The sequence below is a fragment of the Salvia splendens genome, chromosome 14, assembly GCF_004379255.2.
Source record: "Salvia splendens isolate huo1 chromosome 14, SspV2, whole genome shotgun sequence".
In the NCBI taxonomy this organism is placed as follows: domain Eukaryota; kingdom Viridiplantae; phylum Streptophyta; class Magnoliopsida; order Lamiales; family Lamiaceae; genus Salvia; species Salvia splendens.
Window position 1 is genome coordinate 11,181,123 of NC_056045.1, and position 22,868 is coordinate 11,203,990.

The 22,868-nt window shown below is 36.1% G+C and overlaps 2 protein-coding genes and 1 long non-coding RNA gene across 3 annotated transcripts; 1 reads left to right on the forward strand and 2 right to left on the reverse strand.

Moving 5' to 3' along the window:
- Nucleotides 1-1,209: 1,209 nt before the first annotated feature.
- On the reverse strand, nt 1,210-4,502 carry LOC121765450 (probable LRR receptor-like serine/threonine-protein kinase At2g16250). The gene is made up of 3 exons (XM_042161618.1): nt 2,619-4,502; nt 2,418-2,548; nt 1,210-2,052 (listed from the first exon to the last, which is right to left on the reverse strand). Exons 1-3 carry the CDS (start codon nt 4,364-4,366, stop codon nt 1,457-1,459), a joined length of 2,475 nt encoding a protein of 824 aa, XP_042017552.1. The 5' UTR covers nt 4,367-4,502; the 3' UTR covers nt 1,210-1,456.
- Nucleotides 4,503-9,224: 4,722 nt separating this feature from the next.
- Nucleotides 9,225-10,478, forward strand: LOC121764179. Its single transcript, XM_042160236.1, has 2 exons — nt 9,225-9,825; nt 10,315-10,478. Exons 1-2 carry the CDS (start codon nt 9,225-9,227, stop codon nt 10,476-10,478), a joined length of 765 nt encoding a protein of 254 aa, XP_042016170.1.
- Nucleotides 10,479-20,330: 9,852 nt separating this feature from the next.
- Nucleotides 20,331-22,086, reverse strand: LOC121765836. Its single transcript, XR_006042868.1, has 2 exons — nt 20,758-22,086; nt 20,331-20,646 (listed from the first exon to the last, which is right to left on the reverse strand). It is a non-coding gene; the product is annotated as an uncharacterized LOC121765836 (long non-coding RNA).
- Between the last annotated feature and the right edge of the window lie 782 nt (nt 22,087-22,868).

A 22,868-nucleotide genomic window follows, 5' to 3' on the forward strand; every position in this document is an offset into this window, starting at 1 on the left:
ACTACTACAATTGATTTTTCATGGATAATGTAGGTTTTTACTGGAAGAGGAGCAGAAAAAGAAGGTAGTGAGTGATATGTAAGAATGCAGGAATAAATAGTGTTGTTTCTAACCACCCAAAAAATTTATACTCCCTCAGAACGGAGTTAAAAAATGAATATTAGTGTGTTAAGTAGATAGATAAAAAAATAAGAGAGAGAAAAAAATAGATTGAATGGATAAGGTAAAGAGAATAAAATAAGAGTAAATAAAGTATTAGTGAGAAAAAATGTTTATTATTTGTATATGGAAATGATTCAATTATGAGGGAACTTCCCAAAATAAAAATAAAAAAATGACCCAACTATGATGGAATGAAGGGAGTATTCAATAAATTTTTCTTTCATTTCACTAACCTTATCTTTAATCAATTTTCTCTCTTTACTACTACAATTGATTTTTCATGGATAATGTAGGTTTTTACTGGAAGAGGAGCAGAAAAAGAAGGTAGTGAGTGATATGTAAGAATGCAGGAATAAATAGTGTTGTTTCTAACCACCCAAAAAATTTATACTCCCTCAGAACGGAGTTAAAAAATGAATATTAGTGTGTTAAGTAGATAGATAAAAAAAATAAGAGAGAGAAAAAAATAGATTGAATGGATAAGGTAAAGAGAATAAAATAAGAGTAAATAAAGTATTAGTGAGAAAAAATGTTTATTATTTGTATATGGAAATGATTCAATTATGAGGGAACTTCCCAAAATAAAAATAAAAAAATGACCCAACTATGATGGAATGAAGGGAGTATTCAATAAATTTTTCTTTCATTTCACTAACCTTATCTTTAATCAATTTTCTCTCTTTACTACTACAATTGATTTTTCATGGATAATGTAGGTTTTTACTGGAAGAGGAGCAGAAAAAGAAGGTAGTGAGTGATATGTAAGAATGCAGGAATAAATAGTGTTGTTTCTAACCACCCAAAAAATTTATACTCCCTCAGAACGGAGTTAAAAAATGAATATTAGTGTGTTAAGTAGATAGATAAAAAAAATAAGAGAGAGAAAAAAATAGATTGAATGGATAAGGTAAAGAGAATAAAATAAGAGTAAATAAAGTATTAGTGAGAAAAAATGTTTATTATTTGTATATGGAAATGATTCAATTATGAGGGAACTTCCCAAAATAAAAATAAAAAAATGACCCAACTATGATGGAATGAAGGGAGTATTCAATAAATTTTTCTTTCATTTCACTAACCTTATCTTTAATCAATTTTCTCTCTTTACTACTACAATTGATTTTTCATGGATAATGTAGGTTTTTACTGGAAGAGGAGCAGAAAAAGAAGGTAGTGAGTGATATGTAAGAATGCAGGAATAAATTGGCTTATGTACAACAGAGCATAACTATTAACAGGTTCTATCCTACACTAACAATCTCTCACACACTCATTGAGGAAGGATTACCCACCATCAGTTTCCACTCTCTTCGTCTTGCATATCCAGTGGCTGTGGGAAGACTTCGCTCGACGATCTTTTATGCGAAGACGAATGATCGTTCGTCCCACTACCATGAGACCCGACTCTCTCGGCCTGTCGCAGCCCCCCAATGATCTCCTTATTCGTTTGGCTCGACATGTTAGAGCTGCCCGAGGAGCTATGATGCCAGCTACCGAACAATGCAGCTGTCCACGACTGCCTAGACGAGCCCCTTCTCAGGTTCCCCGAGCTGAAATTCTCGTCCCTCACCACCTTGAACGGATTCTCCAGCGCTTTCACCACATGCCTCATTGAAGGGCGCCGCGAGGCCTTGGGATTCAGGCACGACTTAGCCACCACCGCAACGGCCCATACCTCTTCGAGAAGATCCTCGTCTACTATGAGAGATTGGTCCACAATCTTATTCACCAGTTCCTTCTCGTAGATACTGATGAATGGTAAGTTGCTGTCCAGCCATTGCTGCGCATCAGCATCGCTAGTCGTGCATATCCCGACCTTCCCCGTCACCAGCTCAAGTAACACCATCCCCAAACAGTACACGTCGTAGGCACACATACCAGACGATGATCCTGCCAATTTTTACAACCATCAGACTGTTGTGACATGATAGAGTAATTGTGTAATCGAGTCAAACAAAAACGCAAAGAGACAGAATTACGTCGTTCACCAATGTTGTGTTTGCTATGTCCACGGGCAGAAAAGGAGAATAGATTGTTTTAGAGTTGTGTCCTACTTCTATATAAATAGACACACAGACAACGGGCTAGGCCCAATATAACAATTAGAGCATACAACAAAAACATAGCATAGCGAGACCCCGTTTGGCGCAAACTATACGGATTCAAGGCATACTAACAAAATACTTAACATTATCCTAGTTCATATAGCAATCAACAACTGAAAACCGGAGTTCATTTCGTTGCATAACTCTTACCCCGTCTACTAGAAGTCATCCTCGCTACCACACCCTGATGATTATTGGCGCCCGAAGCACAAGCTTCGCTGAAACTCCCAAGCCGAACCTCATATTTGTCGTCAAGAAGGATGCTACTCGCTTGAACATCTCTGCATAAAACAAGAAAACCAAGTTCAGTGCTACACTAAATATGCACAAAAACTTCACATTTGATGGTACCTATGAACAATAGGAGGATTGCAGTCATTGTGCAAGTAGGACAAGGCCTCTGCAGCTCCAATCGCGATCTTCAGCCTCGTGATCCAATCCAACGACTGCAGCCCTTCTTCGGAACTCGTCATCCTGTACAAAGCATTCGACAAATCCCCATTCGGCATGTATTTATACACCAGAAACTTCACATTGTCATCGTCCAAGCAGTGCCCCACAAGTGGCACCAGCCTCTGGTGCCTCGCCTTCCCAAGAAACTCCAACTCCGCCACAAACAGCTCTGCTCTCACCAGCTGCAGATCTACTTTCTTCACAACTACAAGCTCCCCGTCCTCCAGCCTCGCGCGAAACAGGCAACCCGAGTGCCCCTGCTTTATCAAGTTCTCGTCACTGAAATTGCTCGTTGCCACAACCAGCTGGTCAAATGTGAAGGCCTCTCCCAAGCTAGACAAGTCAGCAACGAGCGGGGGAGGCTGCTCGACATCTCTACTCTGAGCATGCTGATTACTTCTACTCCGAGCTCTGTGTGATCTCAGAAGCAACAGGAATGCTGTTACAGCTATGAAGACTAAACCAAACCCACCAAAAACTCCAATAATAACATAAAGCAGTATACTTCTCCCCCTACTTCTCCCCCTCTTCGTTGGTTCTTCCAATCGAGGCGGTGGAGTTGGTTGCTGGCTACTATCACTGCCATAGGGTATGCCAACATCCTTGTAAAACTTGGAACATATCTCAAATCCCCTCTGCCTTTCTTCCCTTGAAAAGCAATTGTTCGAGAGGTTTAAGTGGCCTCCACTAGGCGCTTCCCCTCCGAAAAAGTTGCTTGATAGATCAACTTCACGAGCATTTCCAAATCCGGGGCTGACATTTCCATAGAAGAGATTGCCGGAGAAGTTGAAGGCTGCACCAGTGGCATCTAAAAAGGAAGGCAAGACGCCGGTGAAGTTGTTTCTAGAAACATCTAGATACGTCAATCTCATCAACTCTCCCAGCTCCGGAGGCAGCTCCCCGCTCAAGGAATTCAATCCGAGGTCAAGCTCCACCATTTCGTAAAGATTTGCAATTTGAGAGGGAATCGAGGAGCTCAGGCTGTTTCTGCTCAAATTCAACTTCTGAAGTCTCGAAAACAGAGCAAAACCGAGCGGGATCGCACCGGATAAATAGTTCAACGAGAGGTCAAGCGAGGTGAGATTTCGAAGAGACGAAATCTCGTCAGGAATCTGTCCCGTCAGTGAATTCTGAGAGAGATCGAGGACGGACAACGAGTGCAGCTTCTCCAATGCGATCGGCATGCTTCCGGTGATGGAATTGTGAGACAAATTCAAAACCGTAAGATTGCTCAAACTCCCGAGAGACAAGGGGATTGATCCAGAAATTGAACTGGAGCTAAGATCGAGAACTCGGAGATTGCTCATTTTCGCGCCGAACCAGTTCGGAATCTCGCCGGATAGCAAAAAACGAGATGAATTGAAGGTGGATAGAAGAGGAAAATCCTGCAACGAATCAACGGCGAAACGCGGATTTTGCCGCGCTTGGACGCTTCTCCTCAAACCGGAGAGCGTGATTGAGGTGACGTGGCCGGTTCGGCACTGAATTCCGGTCCAATTGAGGCAGGGATCGGCCTTCTTGTGCCAGCTTTTGGCAGAGATTCCGAGAGAGGAGCGGAGAAGGAGCAATGCGCGGCGCTCGGCGGGGAAACTAAGCGCGGAGGAGAGGAGCGTGAGGAGTAAGAGTGATAAGAGATGGGGAGCCATGAAATGAAACTCAGGAGTAAAAGGGGGAAATGAAATGAATGCGGAAGCGGAGGGGAGAGCCTGAGCCTGAGCCTGAGCCTGAGGGATGTGAACAAGGCATTAATGGCGGAACTATAACTACATTTTGTATTTCAGTTTGACTATAAATAAGTATTGTGTGGACTGGAAATTGTTATGCTCTATGTATATACGTGTTATATTCACAAAAATTAGTTAATTATTTTATTATAAAATTACTAATACACAAACGAGACTCTAGTCCTATTATCTTTTATTTATTATTACTTTTTAATATTTATGCCCTACTCAATCAGAGCAACGCTTCTAATTGCGGGCATGGAGAATAACAAATACTAATAATGTGTTAAATGAGACACAAAAGGTGAAATAAATGTGTCTTTTAGTATGTTCAAGTTAGACAATGTTGTATACACAAAAACTTGTACACACCCATTGGAGATTTGGGATACTATTAAATGCCCCTTACTAGGTGTTCAAACAGTTATCCTCCTCACAAACCCGTCCCACATTGAATGAGAGAGGAAAATTGGAAGTTATATGTAATTCATGTTCAACTCTAATTAGTTTGAGGCATTTTGAGAATGAACCAAAAACAAATTCGTGCGAGTTTGACCCAAAGCGGACAATATCAAACTAATGTTGAAGTCGACGATCCTAACCCCTCATAATTCGTTTAAATAATAAATTGCACAAAATATGTTTATATTTTAATTTTGGGTACGACTTTTAGATTTGTTGTCAAATACTTGTCAGCGTAGACAAACCACATTTTTTAGCAAATTTGCGTAGCCTTGTAAATTTGAAATTAAGATTTGGAAGTCATGTAAAACCAAGATTTTGGCGAAGTTAGTCCATTTAAAACTAATTAATATTCTTCTATATTAGTATTCGAATACCTAGTACTATCAATTTGCACTCCCATTTTTTCTGTTTTTTTCAAATTAGATCGGTCTTTGTAAAGTATTAATAAGTGTTTGACTTTAGTTTTATTTTTATTTGTGTTATTATTATAAATCATGATTGAAGTATTGTTAGTAAAAAATGAGACAGAAGACTTGTCATAAATAAATAAAGATTAATTTTACCGGATAACCTAAAATGAAAAAATAAGACTATATTCATGAACTAATGTAATATTGCATTTATAGTTATTTTATTTATTATCATTCAGTACTTATAATCTTATAATCCCATTAATATTTTCTTAATTAGTTATTATTTTTTAATATATGAGTAACATAATAATAATGATATTATTATTGTTGTATAAAATAATAAATAAAATATTAAATACATTATATGTATGAGTTCTAAAATTAGAAAAATAATCCTAAAGAATTGCACTATTTTTCTTAGTTTCAGCATTATGGTTAATTTTACGTTTAACTAATAATCAAACAATTTCTGAAATTCAAAGAAATTATATGCTAGTACCACTTTTTTTCATAAAATCCTAGCAATCAAGCATGCTATCACTATTTTCTTTGAGTTTTATGATGCTAATTAGTCGGGAGTTTGCTAAGTTTTAGGAATAATCCAAATAATTATTATATATACTTTCTCCACCTATGTTAAATAATACTCTCTCCGTCCCACAAAAATATGTACTTTCAAATTTTGAAAACTTTTTTTTACTGTAATGAGCTCAGCCTCTATTAATAATACTTTAATTATTTTTTCTCTATACACCTCTCTTACTTTTCTAATTTTATTATAGTACGAATTTTAATGTCCAATTGCTAAAATAGAGATGGAAAATGAGAAATATAAATATAGTACTACGACAGAAGGACAAAAATGGTTAAAATTTTCATAAATAGAAATAAAAATAATTTTAGTGGATGAATTCAACCTAAAATAGTGACTATATAATTTAAACGATGGTGGTCCATCTCCATTCCCTGTATCCCTGTATTTTGAAAATCCAACAAAGATTATCAAAATATAAGTAATTGAGCTTAATTACGTATTTTCACGTGAAAAAAGTATTATAGACTAAATACTCCGTATAACTTATCCATTTTTTTTTAAGTAATTGAGAGTTATTATTTATTTTCTCGTACAGAAGTTTTTAATCTGAAATATAATTAACCAATTTCTTTATTCACAAAATTTTGTGCAAACTGTGTTTACGGTCCAAAATTTGTAACATATACATTTATAATAATTTTATATTGTATGATATATTTGTGATTTTATTAATATTTGATCATGTAATATTGTATCTTAATTAACCTATTAAATAATATTTGTATTGTTGAATTATCTGGTACATACATCCCTCTCGATTATTTTCTTAGTAATCCTAATAATTAACCACAATCATTCACGTCTTGTACTTCTTCTTAAAGTTCGTCTGTGTATTTAAAGATTTTGATTAAGTAGTTTTATTACTTTTATATATACTCAATGGTTTGATTCAACTAAAAAAAATGATAACCACTCAACTTGGATTCGATATTGATTTTGAGATGTCAGGGTTTCGTTTATTAGGACAAAAAACTCAGACTATATTTTAGAATTATATGATCGGTGTCTTTTTATTATGCTAATTTTGCCTTATTATAAGTACAATGAATGAACCATATATATTAGTCGATGTCTTCATTTCACGAGTAACTATAATAGGTGGACAAATACTATAAAGTCTAAAATTCAGACTTTTGCAGCCACTTGCACAAATGAGAGCTCTTGCAATCATCCATCAGATGTGGACTCGTGTATGAATTTGAAATTTCAATATTGAACAAAATTAGGTCTAGCGGCTTCTAAATTTCGATATTTGAAATTTCTATATTGAAGTTAATTAATTGTATAAAATAATAGATGTGAGATTTTAAAATTAAATGAATTCTCTTTTATTTTAAAATGAGTTTTCTAATTTAGTTTGTATCATTGGATATTGGTGTTATATTGGGAGATCTAATTTAGTTTCCTAATTCTCTTTTATTTTAAAATGTTCGTAATGGTGGTTCACGGAGCCAATCGTATTCTACAACAACATTTGAGAATTAACTCGGTTTGTTCGTCATGACCAACACATGCAAATATAACGAGACTCGATCGAACCTGATCAGGTGTCACACACGCATTTGAAATCACACATGCATTTGGTCCGGGTCTAGATTGGACCGAATTCGGATCTAGTTTTTATTGGGGTCGACCTGATCCACACACGTGTGAGCATTTAACAATATGGTTGCTATAATATTTTTATTCTACACATCATATACAATCTCTAGTTTTGTTACGGCTGCACTGCGCTTACTAAGGTTTTTGAAGTAATTAATATAACGGGTTTATGAACGTGATTAATCATATCTTCTTATTTGATTAATGCACGAGAACTTAAGAATTTCTCTAATAAATGGTGAAAAATAAAATGAACACCCATGTATGATGCATGCATTCTAATGCTCCCTCCGTCCACAAAAAATAGTCTCACTTATGGACGACACGGGTATTAATGAGAAAGTAGTAAAGTAAAAAAAATAATGAGAAAAAGTAGGTAAAGTAAGACAGATAGGTAGAAAAAATGAGAAAAGTATGACAGAGAGGAGAGTATATAGTAAAGTATGAGAAAAAAGAAAACAAATAGGTAACGTATGAAAGACAAACTTTCTATTTTTAGAAATTAGACTATTTTTTGTGGACATCCCAAAATGACAAAATAAAACTATTTTTTGTGGATGAATAATTTAATAATAATAATAATAATAATAATAATAATAATTATTATTATTATTATAATACTCCATATTATAATAATAATTATTAATATTAATATTAATATTATTATTATTATTATTATAATACTCCATATTATAATAATAATTATTAATATTAATATTATTATTATTATTATTATTATTATTATTATTATTATTATTATTATTATTATTATTATTATTGCACACAAGTTGTTCCATATTTGATGATATAGAGATGAGATCGTATACAACGATCCATCAAATTCACACGTACAAAATCCACATATTTTATATTCATTTCATTAAAAAATCTATTGTAGCTATAAAGCATCCACAATATTTTTAAGAAAGTAATCAAATAAGAACTATAGTCTACCCGTGTACTAAAGCTAACATTGGATCGTATATGTATACGCATAGAAAAGTCGACATGGAAGGAAAACGACATAACTATTGAATCTTCAACTTTTTCAATAATATCGAACCAAACACATGCACAAATCGACATAACAAAAAGGCCCCATTAATTTTAAATTTTCTTGTATGATAGGACATTTCAGAAAGATTTTAGTGGTTGACTGGGTCTTCTACCTCTACCCTCAATTATTGCAAATTTTTGATGGCACCATTTAACAGACAGATCACATCTTTGATTCACAATTTAACAGATATAAAAGAATAGCTTTTCAGATTGCAACTTCCCTTTTCCATATCACATCATTTATATACTTTTTCTTAACTTTTAATTGCTATGATAATTCTATGGTATTTTTATTTAACTTGAAAAATGTATACATCAGTAGTAAGAGCATACACAATAGCGGACGTCTCGACGGACGCCCGACCGGCGAGCGGCACATCCGTTGGTGACATCCGCTATTGAGGCGAACGAGCAGGCGACGGACGTGAGAGACGGACGAGAGGTCGTCTGTGGTCATGCGCGGACGTCCGTCCTCTCATCCGCTATTGTGGTGAGTTGACGGACGTCCAGACGGATATCTCAATTTTCGATTTTTTTTCAAAACCTATATATACGGCTCGTTGCACTTCATTTCATTTGCACCACTTGTATTAACGAGTTTCTCTTCCTTCTCTCAACATTTCTCATTTAATCGGTGGATCCAAAAATGACTAGTGGTAGTGGTGGGGATGCTGATGACATGAGGCGGCGAATTGCCGAAGAGTTGCGGGCCTATACGTCCGCGGAGACAAATCGGTTGATACAAGCTTACTTGCAGCAGCAACAGCAGTCGGCGGTACCTCGCTCCATCTTTCATCGAGCTGTAGTATCCCGGGACCACGTCACTGCCCACCAACGGTTGTTTGATGACTACTTTGCTGAGCAGCCGCGGTTTGGGTATAACTTTTCCCGGCAGCGTTTTAGGATACACCGAGATCTATTTATGAGTATCGTGAACGCTTTAGAGCATCGATACAAGTATTTCAGGTTCAGGGAGGATGCGAGTGGTAGGCCCGGTCACTCGCCTATACGGAAGTGCACTGCCATAATCAGGCAGTTGGCTTACGGAGGAGCGGCCGGCATGTTCTACGAGTACCTCCACATAGGCGAGACAACTGCCCGCGATTGTGTGCAGCATTTTTGTACGGGCATCATTCACATATTTGAGGAGAGGTATCTTCAAAAGCCTACCCCTGAAGACTGCCAAGTTCTGATGGATATACACGGGACGGTGCACAGGTTTCCCGACATGTTGGGCAACATAGATTGTGTGCATTGGGAATGGAAGAACTGCCCCACCGCCTGGAAAGGGATGTACACGACCGGCTTCAAAGGCAAGAAGCAGTGGCTGATTGCTGGGTATGGATTTGGCATGCGTAGTTTTGGGTAGCAAGGTCGAACAGCAACATCAACGTCCTCCAGTAGTCGCCTCTTTTCAACGAGCAGTGCATGGCCGTTGGTCCGGCCATCAGTTTCGTCGACAACGACAACCAACACGATATGAGCTACTATTTGGCGGATGAGATATACCTAGGTGGCCCGTCTTTGTGAGACGATCAGATGCCCAACAGATCCAAAGAAGATCTACTTTGTGCAACGACAGGAGGCGGCACACAAGTATGTGGAGCGGACATTTGGTGTGCTCCAGGCTCGATGGGCGGCGGTGAAGGGTCCAACACGTTTGTGGTATGAGGACTGTATTGCTGATGTCATGTATACATGTATTATCATGCACAACATGATTGTCGAAAATGAAGATGCAGAACTGACTGATTGGCCAATGAAGATGTTGCCGGTCCTAGCCACGGCGTGGCCACCGCCAATGTACGAATGGGGATACCTAATGGGGACGCCGAACGGGTCCGTGCATTTGCCGATTCTCGACAACAAGAAGCCCATATTCGACTCCAGAAAGATATAATTGAAGAGTTATGAGCGCGGAGGAGTGCACATTGATTTTTTTAAAATATGTTTTTTTTTAAATATGTTTTTTTATTTAATGAAATTATTATTGCACTTTCTCCGTCCGTATTCGTGTCGAATTTTTAATTATGTATTTTGTGAATTTATGAATTTGTTATTATTGTGCTAGGCTGTTGGGATGTCCTAGAGCTAGGCTATTATTTTGCAGTGGAGTGTCCTTGTGACGTGACAGTGCAGTGGGATGTCTTTATGACGTGGTAGGAGGTGTTATTGGGATGTCCGTGTGCTAGGCTGTTGGAATGACCGTCCTATTGTGGATGCTCTCACTCTTGTGTATTAGAGCATCCACAATAGCGGACGTCCTGACGTACATGGGCTGACCCAACTCGCGCGCACATGCTAGGTTCAAGTTGGGCATGGGCTAATGGGCCGACCCTACTCCACACACTTAATGATTGTTAAATAAATCAATGGGCCGTAGCACAGTTGACAGTGTGGAGCTGTGGTGACATTGAGGTCATGGGTTCAAACCTCACCACTCACTGAATTTCGGTCTTAATCCACAAATCTGGTCGAATACGATTAGTTGAATTCCGTCATTACACCTATTATAAAAAAAATGGATTTGTTAAATAATAGAGACATTAATCACAATCTTATCATGGTAGTAGAGATCATAGATGTGTGATTGCTCTTTACTTGTTTTAGTTGGTGGCTATTGAGAAAATGAGTTGATTAGGGTCTAATTGTTGTTTATGTTTGTAGAATTCTAATTGGATGATTATTGTTTCTAGGGTTAATTATCAGTTATGGCCTGATTTTATCATTAATGAGTATTTTATGCCCTATCATTCTAAAATATCCATTTATGACCCAAGAATTGTTTTGTCATTACACTTCTAGCTTAGTTACCTAAACCATTAGGAATCCTTGACATGTACTAACGGCCGTTGATGTCGTTATAATTCCAGTTATGTAATACAGAAGGGTATCGATTTTTTCCTTTTTAAAAAATTTAATACTACTACTATAGAATTATAATAAATTACTAATTCCTATCTAATATGATGGTTTATAACTTATTCTCATCCATACAAAATTTATGTGTTATCAATTTCCTCACAAACTTAACAAATCAATTTGTCTCTTCTTAAATAACTCAAATACTACTTAAATATCGTAAATTTTTTTACTTATTTTTGTACAAAAATATTTCAAAGTAGAAAAGGTTATTTTACCAGATGTTTATCGAAATTCTAATTGCTGTTAATATTTCAAAGTAGAAAAGGTTATTTTACCAGATGTTTATCGAAATTCTAATTGCTGTTATTATATCTGAAAACATCTTGTTGTGTAGTTAAATATGCTATTATTTATTGGTAAACATGATAATATGAAAGCATAAATGGTATGGTGCTATTTGAAAATGATGTAAAAATATAACGTTATCTTTTTCTTCAAAACAATATACTATACATATGGAATAAATATATACGGAAACCGACTAATTTGCGTGAATGATACATGGAAACCGACTAACTTGTTTTGTTTAATAGCATTAACTCTAATTATTGTTGAAAGTAATGGTGCACATTTCAAAACATGGTAGTATAATATTTGTGCGAAAACATGACCCTGTTTATTGTGAAACATTAACGTATAAACTTATCACTGTAAATTATTTGTATTACTTCTACCTAGTAAAATAATTAACAATAATTGAATTTTGGCTAACGATATATATACATAGTATTGGGCCCTTTCACAATAATGGTACAAACAGGTCTAAGTGGATTTACTTAATTTTTTGACACTGGGCTTTGTATGACGATTATAATGGATTTAATTTATTTTTATTATGATAAACGATTTGCGCTTGGCCCAAATCGAATTAAATTTGTGCATTTGTCGTTTACAGCAAGCTAATAAACTATGGCACTAAATTCATTTTTTACGTTATACATACTTCCTCCATCTCAAAGTGATCAAGCTTCTGAGTTATTTCATCATAAGTGATTTTTCTTTTTTTTTGGGCAAAAGAGCTAGTACATTTTTATCTCTCTTACTTTATTCTCACTCTCTTACTTTATTCTTTCTTTATCTCCACTTAATTCAATAAATATCACTTTCTTAAATACAGTGTCCAAAAGAAACTACTTATATACAGTGGGGTGGGGCGGAGGGACTATTAGTTATGATCACAAAGTCAAAATTGGAGTTAAGCAATTTTAACCGGATCAATGGTTAATCGGCGATTCCTAGTCGAAACCGAAACAAGATGCAAATGGTTTCAACAATAATTATGTTGTCAAGTTCTCCGGTTCAATTACGATCCTGCGCTTCTTTGAACTGAAATTACATAATAATTACTAGTTCAGAACTATTAGCTTTGCACTTTACAAGTACAACGGTAGAGTGTAAGGGTAGGGCATGTGTAGCCCTGCAAAAAGTGGTGCTTTTTTTACCAAAACTAAAATTGGCGGTTTCCGACCAAAATATATAATTTTGGTGGAAAACCACTTTTTATTTTCTATTATATTTTTGAAATTTTGGTATTTAAATTTAGAATCCCTTGTTGCATTTTAGGGATATTGGTCCTTAAAATTATAATTTCAGGGAAATTGGTCCTTAAGATTATAATTTTAGTAAAATTCTAACATTTCCCTTAAACTTTAAAATTTGTCTAAAATATAGACTTTACATTGTTTGATATTTTCCAATCCAACTCATATAAGGTATATTTCAGGAAAACGTAAATCATTTATGATATTTTAGATAGTTTTTTTTTTAAGTTTGTGACAAGTAGAATAAAAAAGACACATAGCATCCACGTTGATTTTGTTGTGCCAAATAGGATAAAAGACCACAAATGTTGGTCAGATATGGTGATTGATCCCTGGTAGTAAGTAACACACGATAAGTAAAGTTGTGATATTAACACTAATTTTAAAGTTCGTAGAACCAGAACTTGTGTTTCTCGTTAGCACGTTATTGCTTGTCCATGCATTTTCTTTGGCACAAACTCTCCCTTTATCAATTAAAAGAAAAATATTGTATTTCATTCATTCCTTGTTAATTGAGTTATTTTATAATTTTAGGAAGTTTTAAAATAATTGAGTCATATTTTAGTAAAAGGTGAAGTAATACTTTTTTTCTATTTTCATTTTTCTTCGTCTCTCTTATTTTATTCTCTCTTACTTTAATCATCATCCAATAACACATTAAATAACCTTTTGTAATAACTATGAGAAAAAAGAAGTGAATTCAGTTAACAAAGAAGATGGTACCAATTAAATTGAGTTTTGTTGTTTTTAAATGGACAAATTGCATGAAAAGTCATGAACTTTCAAAATAGTTTAGTTTTTTCCGTGAACTTTAAATGTTGTATGCAAAGTCATAAACTTTATCGGACTGTGTAAATTACCCATTCGACCCGACCCGATAGATTTTCAACACAAACTTATCCTACATGGTGCGCCAACGGCATTAATGACAAATTTAGAGTTCAATTCGAATTGTAGAATTAATGATACTTTTATGCTGAATTCAATTTGTGGAATTCGATTTGTATGTTTATGTTGATTTGTATGCTGAATTCGATTTTTAGAATTCAATTTGTATGTTTTCATTTGTGCTACTTGTATCTTTGAGATAAGTCTAGGGTGAGAGATTGCAAAGATAAAATAAAAACAATCAGAATTAGTGGAGTTTTAACAAGTGATTCAACTTATTTTTAACACAACTATATCCGCAAGTGTACGGGGCTAATGTAGCAAATAGTAAGTAAGAATATCGTATCCACGGAGACAATAAGTGTCAACCTAAGTACCATGAACCAACCTCAACTACTATCTAGATGAATCGAAAAATTTTGATTTTCTAAATCTACTTAAAAGCAAAGCAAAAACAATAACTGAAACAATTGGAAACAACTTAGAGAACTAAAAGTAAACAAAAAAGGGTAATGGATGTAGATCAAGGATGAGGAGGGTAGAATCCTACGGGATCGATAACAACTATCCTATACTTAACTAATTTCCAGACTATGCCGACAAAGGTTTCAAGGGTTATTAAGCTATCACTAAGGTAAAACTATATCTTCTCTCGAAGCATACAATTTGTAGATTGCTACCTAGAACCGAAGTCTCCTTCATAGAACTAAGGCAACAACTCCTAATAGTTCCTAAGATAGTTATCTTCATTCAAAGGCTCAAATCTCTTGATTATATTGGTAAAGACGTCAATTTCTTCTCTTTCAAATTAAACTACTCGCTTCTCAGTTCTTGTAGCAAAATCCACATGCATTTATAAGGTGATCAATCAAATAAATGTATAAGCACAGAAGAAATCAAAATAACCACATGAGTAAAGGCATAGAAAAAAAATCAATTAAACATAAGAATTATTGTATCTCCCCCGTAGAACTCTACAGAATATTTAGCTACTCATGTTCGTCACAAAAGTCAAAGAAATATTCAAAAACATTGTTTGAACAAAAGTAAACTAAAGTATGAACTCCTAGAATTGGATTGGGTAGATTGGAGGCCTCGTCTTCAATCTTGCAATGAATACAGTTGGTTGGAAGTATGTAAACCGTAGATATAATTTGTAAGCCGAGTTGATGAGTCATCTTTCTGCAAGACGAGGTACGCGCCCGGTAGTGCTCTCGTATTGACGTGTCGTCCCCAAAGATAAAACGACTTCCTCTTGTTCGTTGCAGCACTGCAAACAAAACAAGTTTCGGCGAACTGGATGATGGCGAGGGCAGAGCTTCGATGGAAGACTATGCAGAGAGAGGGAGGGAGCTTTGCAATGCTATGCTTGGTGTAGTGTGAGGTATGCAATGCATAGAGTGACTACCTATTTATAGGCCAAGTCCACTCATTGGGCATTGATGGAGTCAACAACCATTATGTGTGTCATGATGGCTTGATTGTAACCGCCAGGGTTACAAGCCGTTACGGGGGCTGGAGAGACATGATGCATCTGGACAAGCTACACGACAGGATTCATCGTGGACCTTTTGGCACACGATGCGGCGGGGTCCATTGGGGACCTTCTAACACCCGCTATGCATCGGGGTCCCTCGTGGACCGTTTAGAACCCGCTATATGATGGATTCGTCGTGGACCTTTTAATACCCGTTGTGCATCTGGTCCATCGTGAACCTTTTGATACATGGCATACGACAGACGAGGTGCTGGGCACGGGTCACGGAACACAGTGCACTGAGCACGGCTCGCGGCTCGTGACGAGGCAGCGTGCACGCATGAGCTCTACTGCCCATCTTAGTCCACTATAATTATTACACGTAATAATTCATCTTATTAAATACATGTTTAATAAGGTTCTCTCCACCAATGTGAGATAATTAACACTTTTAACTAATCATTTGGTTTTATCCCATAGGTCCTTTATAGCTCACAACTGTGACACACTTTAATACCCCCTCCGTTCCATAGTAACGGAGGCGTTTCTTTTCGGTACGGAGATTAAGAAAAATTATGTTAGGTGACTTAAGTAAGGGGAGAATAAAGTGGAAAATGAAAAAAAGGTATAAAGATGAAGAGAGAAAAAAAGTAAGAGAGAGTAAAGTAGGTGTGGAAAAATGTGTTGACTTTTACTAAAAGGGAAAATGACTCTATTACTATGGAACGTACCAAAATGACAAAATGGCTCTATTACTATGGAACGGAAGGAGTAATTTTTTACTCACCGGGAATCGGTTTAGAGAAAATGAATATACCACAGTCATCTACTCCGAAAATAGATCGTCGTTATTGCATTTAATTTTATAAAATTAAATGTCTCGTCATATTTATTATTGGTCAAAGTCTATTGACCAAACACGATTCCAATAAATACTCGTCCTCTGCTCGTTCTTCTCTTCTTCCAAGGTGGAAAACTGATATTTTGAGAGTGGGGTGTGTAGAATTATATAGGAGGCGTCGCTTGCATCTTTACTTAATCAGGGCTCTAATTTCCATCATTAGCATAGTCGGCCAAACCTGGCGGGTCGCCAGGTTCGTCAAGCGTCGAAGTTGGCGACTTGCCAGCTGCTTACGGTGTTTTTCCCGTGCGTTACTAACGTATCGCCAGGTTTGTTTGCACTCAAACACGTCGGGTCGCCAGCTACGTCACTACTCCGCTCATTCTTTGTAAAACGGCTATAACTTCTTCTACCGACCTCCGATTGAGATGTTTAAGATGTCCACGCAAAGCTCTTTCGAATACGAAGAGAATGGTATGCTTTATGGACTAATTGAACTTCAAATTCTCCAGAACAACTGTCTCAAATCAAAGCTGCTGCACAACCACATATTTTGTACATTTTCTACACATTCTTTACAAAATGGTCAAAATACCAACATAATAGAGAAGTAAATATAAACACGTCTAATAATAGATAAAATATGATTAGATTCATACAAAACTACCCTATAAAACCATGCAAAATCTAAGTGTATCACCAAGTCACGCCTCCGGCGCCCCATGTAGGATAAGTTTGTGTCGGAAATCTATCGCGTCGAGTTGGATAGAAAATTTACACAGTCAAGTAAAATTTATAATTTTTAATACAACATTTAAAATTTAAAGAAAAAATAAATTTATTTTAAAAGTTTATGACTTTATAAGAAATTTAAATCTTTTTAAATATTCACACAAAATTCTTACAAATTCAAGGCGTGTTAAAATCATAACTTCGACCTGTGTTAATTTCCCAATCCGACCTGACCTATTTTTTTCAGCAATATTTAACAGACTTGGCACATTGATAAATCTAGGTGGATGCACCTAAATCGACGTCATTTTAGTCAAAGTAAATAATTTAAAATCAACAATTTTATATCATTGCACTCTTTTCATTGGCCCTAAGCTCTACGATTTATATGTAGTTCTGAAATCTTAATTTACATTGTACTACAAAATTTATCACATTTCATTTTTTATCAATTTTGATAATGGAACTCATATTCCAATAGCTTATTCTCACTCATATTTTATTATAAAACTAATACTTTAAAAGTAGGACACACATCCCACCAACTTTTTCAACCCACTTTCCATTATATTTCTTGAAACTCGTGTCCGATCAAATTGTGACAATATTTGGGGGACGGAGGGAGTATTTTATTTTATATTCATTTAAATTTTGAATTTGCAATTTATGAAAAAATGACTAATTATCACTTGGAATAAAATTTTGGTACTAAATGCAATAAATTGAGGATATATATATGAGTTCTGATTAATGTCGAACTAATTTTAAAGACCGAACTAAATATCAAATTAGGGCCATTAAATTTAGTTTTTATGAAATGCGTTGATGTGTCGATTTTCATTACAAGCTCATTTTACTTCATTCTAATATGTTTATTACTCCATTCTGGTATGTAATACTTTGAAACTACAGTATGTTTTTACTTACTTCTCATAGGTTTTGAAATGATTCAACGCATGCTTCATTCGAATTCATTGAAATAGGTTTTTACTTTATTCACTTAAAAAATACAATTTATTATCACTTCATTCATAAACGTTATTACTTCATTAAACAAGGTTTTTACTTCATTCTAGTAGGACTTCAAATGCTTCTGCACGTACTTCATTCAAATAGTTTATTACTCTCTCCGTCCCATTAAAGATGACCTACTTTCCTTTTTGGTTTGTCCCAACTAAGATGACTCATTACTAAAAATGACAACACTTTTATCTCTACTTTATTATCTTTCTCTTATTTTACTCTCTCTACTTAACATACAAAATTGCATAAAATCTCATGTCGCCCAAGGAAGGGGTCATCTTCCATGGGACGGAGGGAGTACATCATGCCGTAGCTTATTACACCATTCAATTAGGATATCACTTCATTTTGTTGTCATAGATGGAATTCCGAGAGAAAGAACGGTACGTGATGGTGAAACCGCCAGCACGTACGAGAATGAAGTAATAATCCTATTGGAATGAAGTAAAAACCTACTGGAATCAAATACTATATTTTGGAATGTAGTTAAATCTTTATAATATGATATGACTTATTTGCCATGGGTTGAAGTAAAAAAAATAGGCTTATAATGAAGGCGGAAATAATTTATACATTTGATCATGATCATCCATAAAAATTTATATCTAAAAACCCTATTTTGGTCTAGATCTGCGGTTGTGCAATAAGGATTGGATTTGTATATAATGAGACTCGAATATATATAGACTTAGTTAGTTGTACTACTCCCTCCGTCCCGATTAAGAGGACATATTTCTTAGTCGACACGAATTTTAGAAATTGATAGTTAATAACATTAATTGGAGAGAGAAAGAGTGAATGTAAGTATTACATAGAGAGAGAAAGAGAGTTGATTTAATTGGAAAGAAAAAAAGTGGTTTAGTGTATTATTTGGAGAAAGAAAATGATCAAAAATAGGAATGTATCATCTTAGTTGGGCCAAACTAAAAAGAAAAGTATGTTACTCCCTCCGTTCCTTGATAGTTAGGGCATTTCTTTTCGGTACGGAGTTTAAGAATGATGTGTTTAAGAATGATGTGTTAAATTGATGGTGAATAAAGTAAGTGAGAATTAAATTAAAAGAGAGAGTTTATTTTTGCCAAAAATAGAAATAAGTGAACTAACTTAGAATTTTTTAAAATAGAAAATGACAACATGGAATGAATGGAGTATATTTTAAGAGTTACCGATTTGATTCTCCAAAGAATCGACGATTGTTCGCGCCTTCTTCACGATGATCTTCAATACTAGACCACAGATCTTCTGGTTGGTTCCCGAACTGTTTCTCGATATCATGGTGGGCTGAAAATTTCAAGCTCCTCTACTAATTAGAGAGGGAGGAAAATTTCACAATGAATAATAATGATATTTCTGTCTCATTTATTCTCCTATTTATATTAAGTTCTTATTGGGCCCAGTCAGGGATCTCTGGAAGATTTTGGATATGACATCCCCTAATTAGTTTTTTACTAGTTAAATTGCACCCAAAATTTAATATAAGCTTATATTGGAATATTACGAGCAGCCACTACAGAAGTAATATTGCACTGCCCATCCAAATCCAAAATTATAAGTAATCCGAGCTTCCTTTTTTAAATGATTATTTCTCGCGCTTAAGATAGAAATGTCCATTAATTAATTAGTGTCTGCTATAGACTTAATTAATTAACATTTTATTATTCCAATAGTGGACTTAGCAAGAAACACTTATTTATTATTCATGGAATAATTAAATTCCAACTGGCCAGTTTCCGAATAATAAAAACTTGTTCGAACTCCTCTTGGGGACATTATCATGCCAGACTCACCAGGCGTGCGATTCAACATAATAGTAATCCTATCACCGCTAGATATTAATTACCACTACCCAATATATCAGGATTATTGAGTTGCGAAAAACCCGCACCATTTGATAAGTCAAAGTAGTACATAATCAATATCGTATGCTCAATGCTAACGTATGTTGATTAAGAAATAGTTGTTTATCAAGACCTAGTCTTCCAGTAGATAACATAAAGACATGTCTTGCTGTTAGATCCATTCAGTACTATACCACATCAATGTCATCTTATTTCAGTAAGACTTAGAAATAATCGGACTGACATTGCAACCTTTCGCGATAGGTAGCCAAAACCCATCTAGGTTGTGAAATTATTCTCTCTCTTTTGCAAAGTATTGCATAGAACCAACTGTTATACCTTAAAGTGGACGACACCCACAACCGGTCTACTAAGCAAAAGACATAGATTTTGTTTGCTTCTCATATATTTAAATGTTTGTAAAACATCTTATAAATGCACAAGCAAACATAATGTAATAATATTAGTGATTCTATTCGTGCGAAACTGCTCGAATAATATTGAATCGGGTTAAAAGTAGATTGTAGAGTTTTTCGTATACAAGCAAGATTATATTCGTGCTCGAAACATGTTTTTCAGTATACCAAACCTAACAAATAAAAGAATATTGGTTACTATACTTTTACAAAATATTCATGAATGAGCCAAGAAGACTAAGAAATTAAAAGCTCCTATTATCTACACTTTGGGACTCTTTTCCCAAGCCCAAATCTCACCCCCACCACGGCCCATATAAAAGCAGCCGTCGTGGGCCAGTAGGCCCATGTCTCGGGTAACCAGGTGGCAGCTGACCCTTCCCCTACCTGCAAGATGCAAACAAGAATTTATGAGTAAAGAAACAAGAAATTAAGAAAAAAAAATCTAAACTAAGAGGAGGGACAAACCCCTTTAGTAAAAGAGGACCAAGGACTTACCCAAAAAGGGCAAGTCAATGCCTGCAAATCCACCCTTCAAGGCAGCCCCTGCATCCTCTTCTTGTACACTATGCAAGACCAAACAAAGCACATTAATACAAGGATACTTGGGCCCAAGCATAAAACCAAAAGTTCTTAATTAAAAGTGGTGAGAATCAAGGAGAAATTGATATGCTGCACCAAATGAAAACAAAACTGTTGCAACAGCCATTTAATCCTCCTAAGTACACTACAATGTGCCTATAAGAACTCCTCCTTATCACCCTCAAGTTCCCCCTTCCACACACTTAAAAAATTCAGCCACAATAGCAAGTTTCAGAGTGAGGGAGCTAGGTAAAGTTTCTGCAGGATTATTGCAGGCAGCCCCTACTCCCCATAGGTAACATTTCTTCTTCCTTCCCACAAGCTTTCCATGCTCAACTCAAGCTCACCCCCTACTCCCTTTCAAAAGAAACAACTACTACTTTGAAGTAGGTGATCGAACTAGAGTCTAGGAACAGGGAACTCAAAGAAACAACTACTACTTTGCAAAAAGGTAACCTCCACCTCCATTTCAAACTCAATTAAATTGTCATGTCATCATGTAGCAACCAAACCTGAAGCATGTTAAAGCACCAACACTTCAAAAAAAAAACAGAATGATAGAAGAGCAGTAGCACTCAAGCTCAAGCATGCACTTATATACAATGGAACAGAAGAACAAAATGTTAATCTATCTCAAGCTTTAGACCCCTTTACAGCAACACCTCTCAATTTCTAAATGATAAAAGGATTTAGGGTAGTGCTTGTCCCTCCTAACTCAGTTTCGACCAAGCCTAAAACACAAAATTCTAAAGAAAATACTGAGTCAAGAACTGAAATTCTAGGATCAGGAACTTAGCTTAGGAAAGGGGCGTCGGGAGGCTCCGAGCCTAGCCGACGGAGGAGCGTATGGCGTCGGCAGAAGCTATGAGCTGCCTTCGGGACAGCGGCTGCTCTGGCTGCGAGACGGTGGCCTAGGTGCGACGCCAAGTGCAGAGAGACCGCCGCCGTGCATGCCCGGCGGCAGCGGCGTTGTGGGTTGTCGGAGTAGAGGGAGGAGGGCGGTCACAGAGGCAGCTGCCCAGGGTTTCGGCCAAGAGGAAGAAAGGGGTGGAGGATCACCGGTGACGCGAGACGCCGAGGAGGGAACGCTGGCGATGCGAGGTCGCTGCCCGGAGTGATGCGAGGTCGCTGCCCGGACGGAGGAGAGGAGGGGAGCGGCGGTTTTCTTTTAGGGATTTGATTTTTCCCCAATTTGGGAATGTTGAAATGAAGGAGAAGACCGATGGAGTTTAGGGAAAATCGGGTTTCTAGGCCAGTTGGCCTTAGAAATAACGGAAATGTACCCGTTTTGTTATCTGTTCTATTTATGGGAAACACGCCAACCGCATAGGCGTTTTTATAAGTAAAACACGCCAACAACAGTGGCGTGTTTAACGTAAAGACGCCAACAAAGTTGGCGTCTTTTAATTTCATCGTATTTTAGTTGTATTTTTTAAAAATACAGTTTTGAGTGTAACACGCTAATGGGATTGGCGTTTATACTTATAAAAGACGCCAACGAGGTCGGCGGGTTTAAGAGAAGACGCCAATACCAGTGGCGGCTTTATACAGATCTGATATATCCCCTTCTCCTCCCCCAAATCGCGAAAAACTCAGCCACAACACACACACAATCGCGATTTTATCTGCTCTACGCGAATTCTCCCTCCATCCATCTATCGGTGCTATTTTCCCCCAAATTTGTATATTATTTTCGGTTAGTATGCTTATCTTTTACATTATTTGAGTAATTGTTGGATAGTTAGCTAAGGTTTGTAATTGGTTGTGAATTGAGTTGAAATATTGTGTTGAAATATTGTGTAGATTTATTATTTAGCATATTTGATTGTTTGGATGACATTATTGTTGCTTAATAGTTGAGATATTGGTGTTGAGTTAGGGTATAAATATGGATTAACAACCTAAACCCTAGTGTTGTTCTTGCTTAAAATTCGGGCAACTTGTTATGATTTATATGAGTTTTAAAGTGTATTGCATTATTTGGGTTCAATATTGACAAATTATTGAAATTGTTTATGTCGATGTAT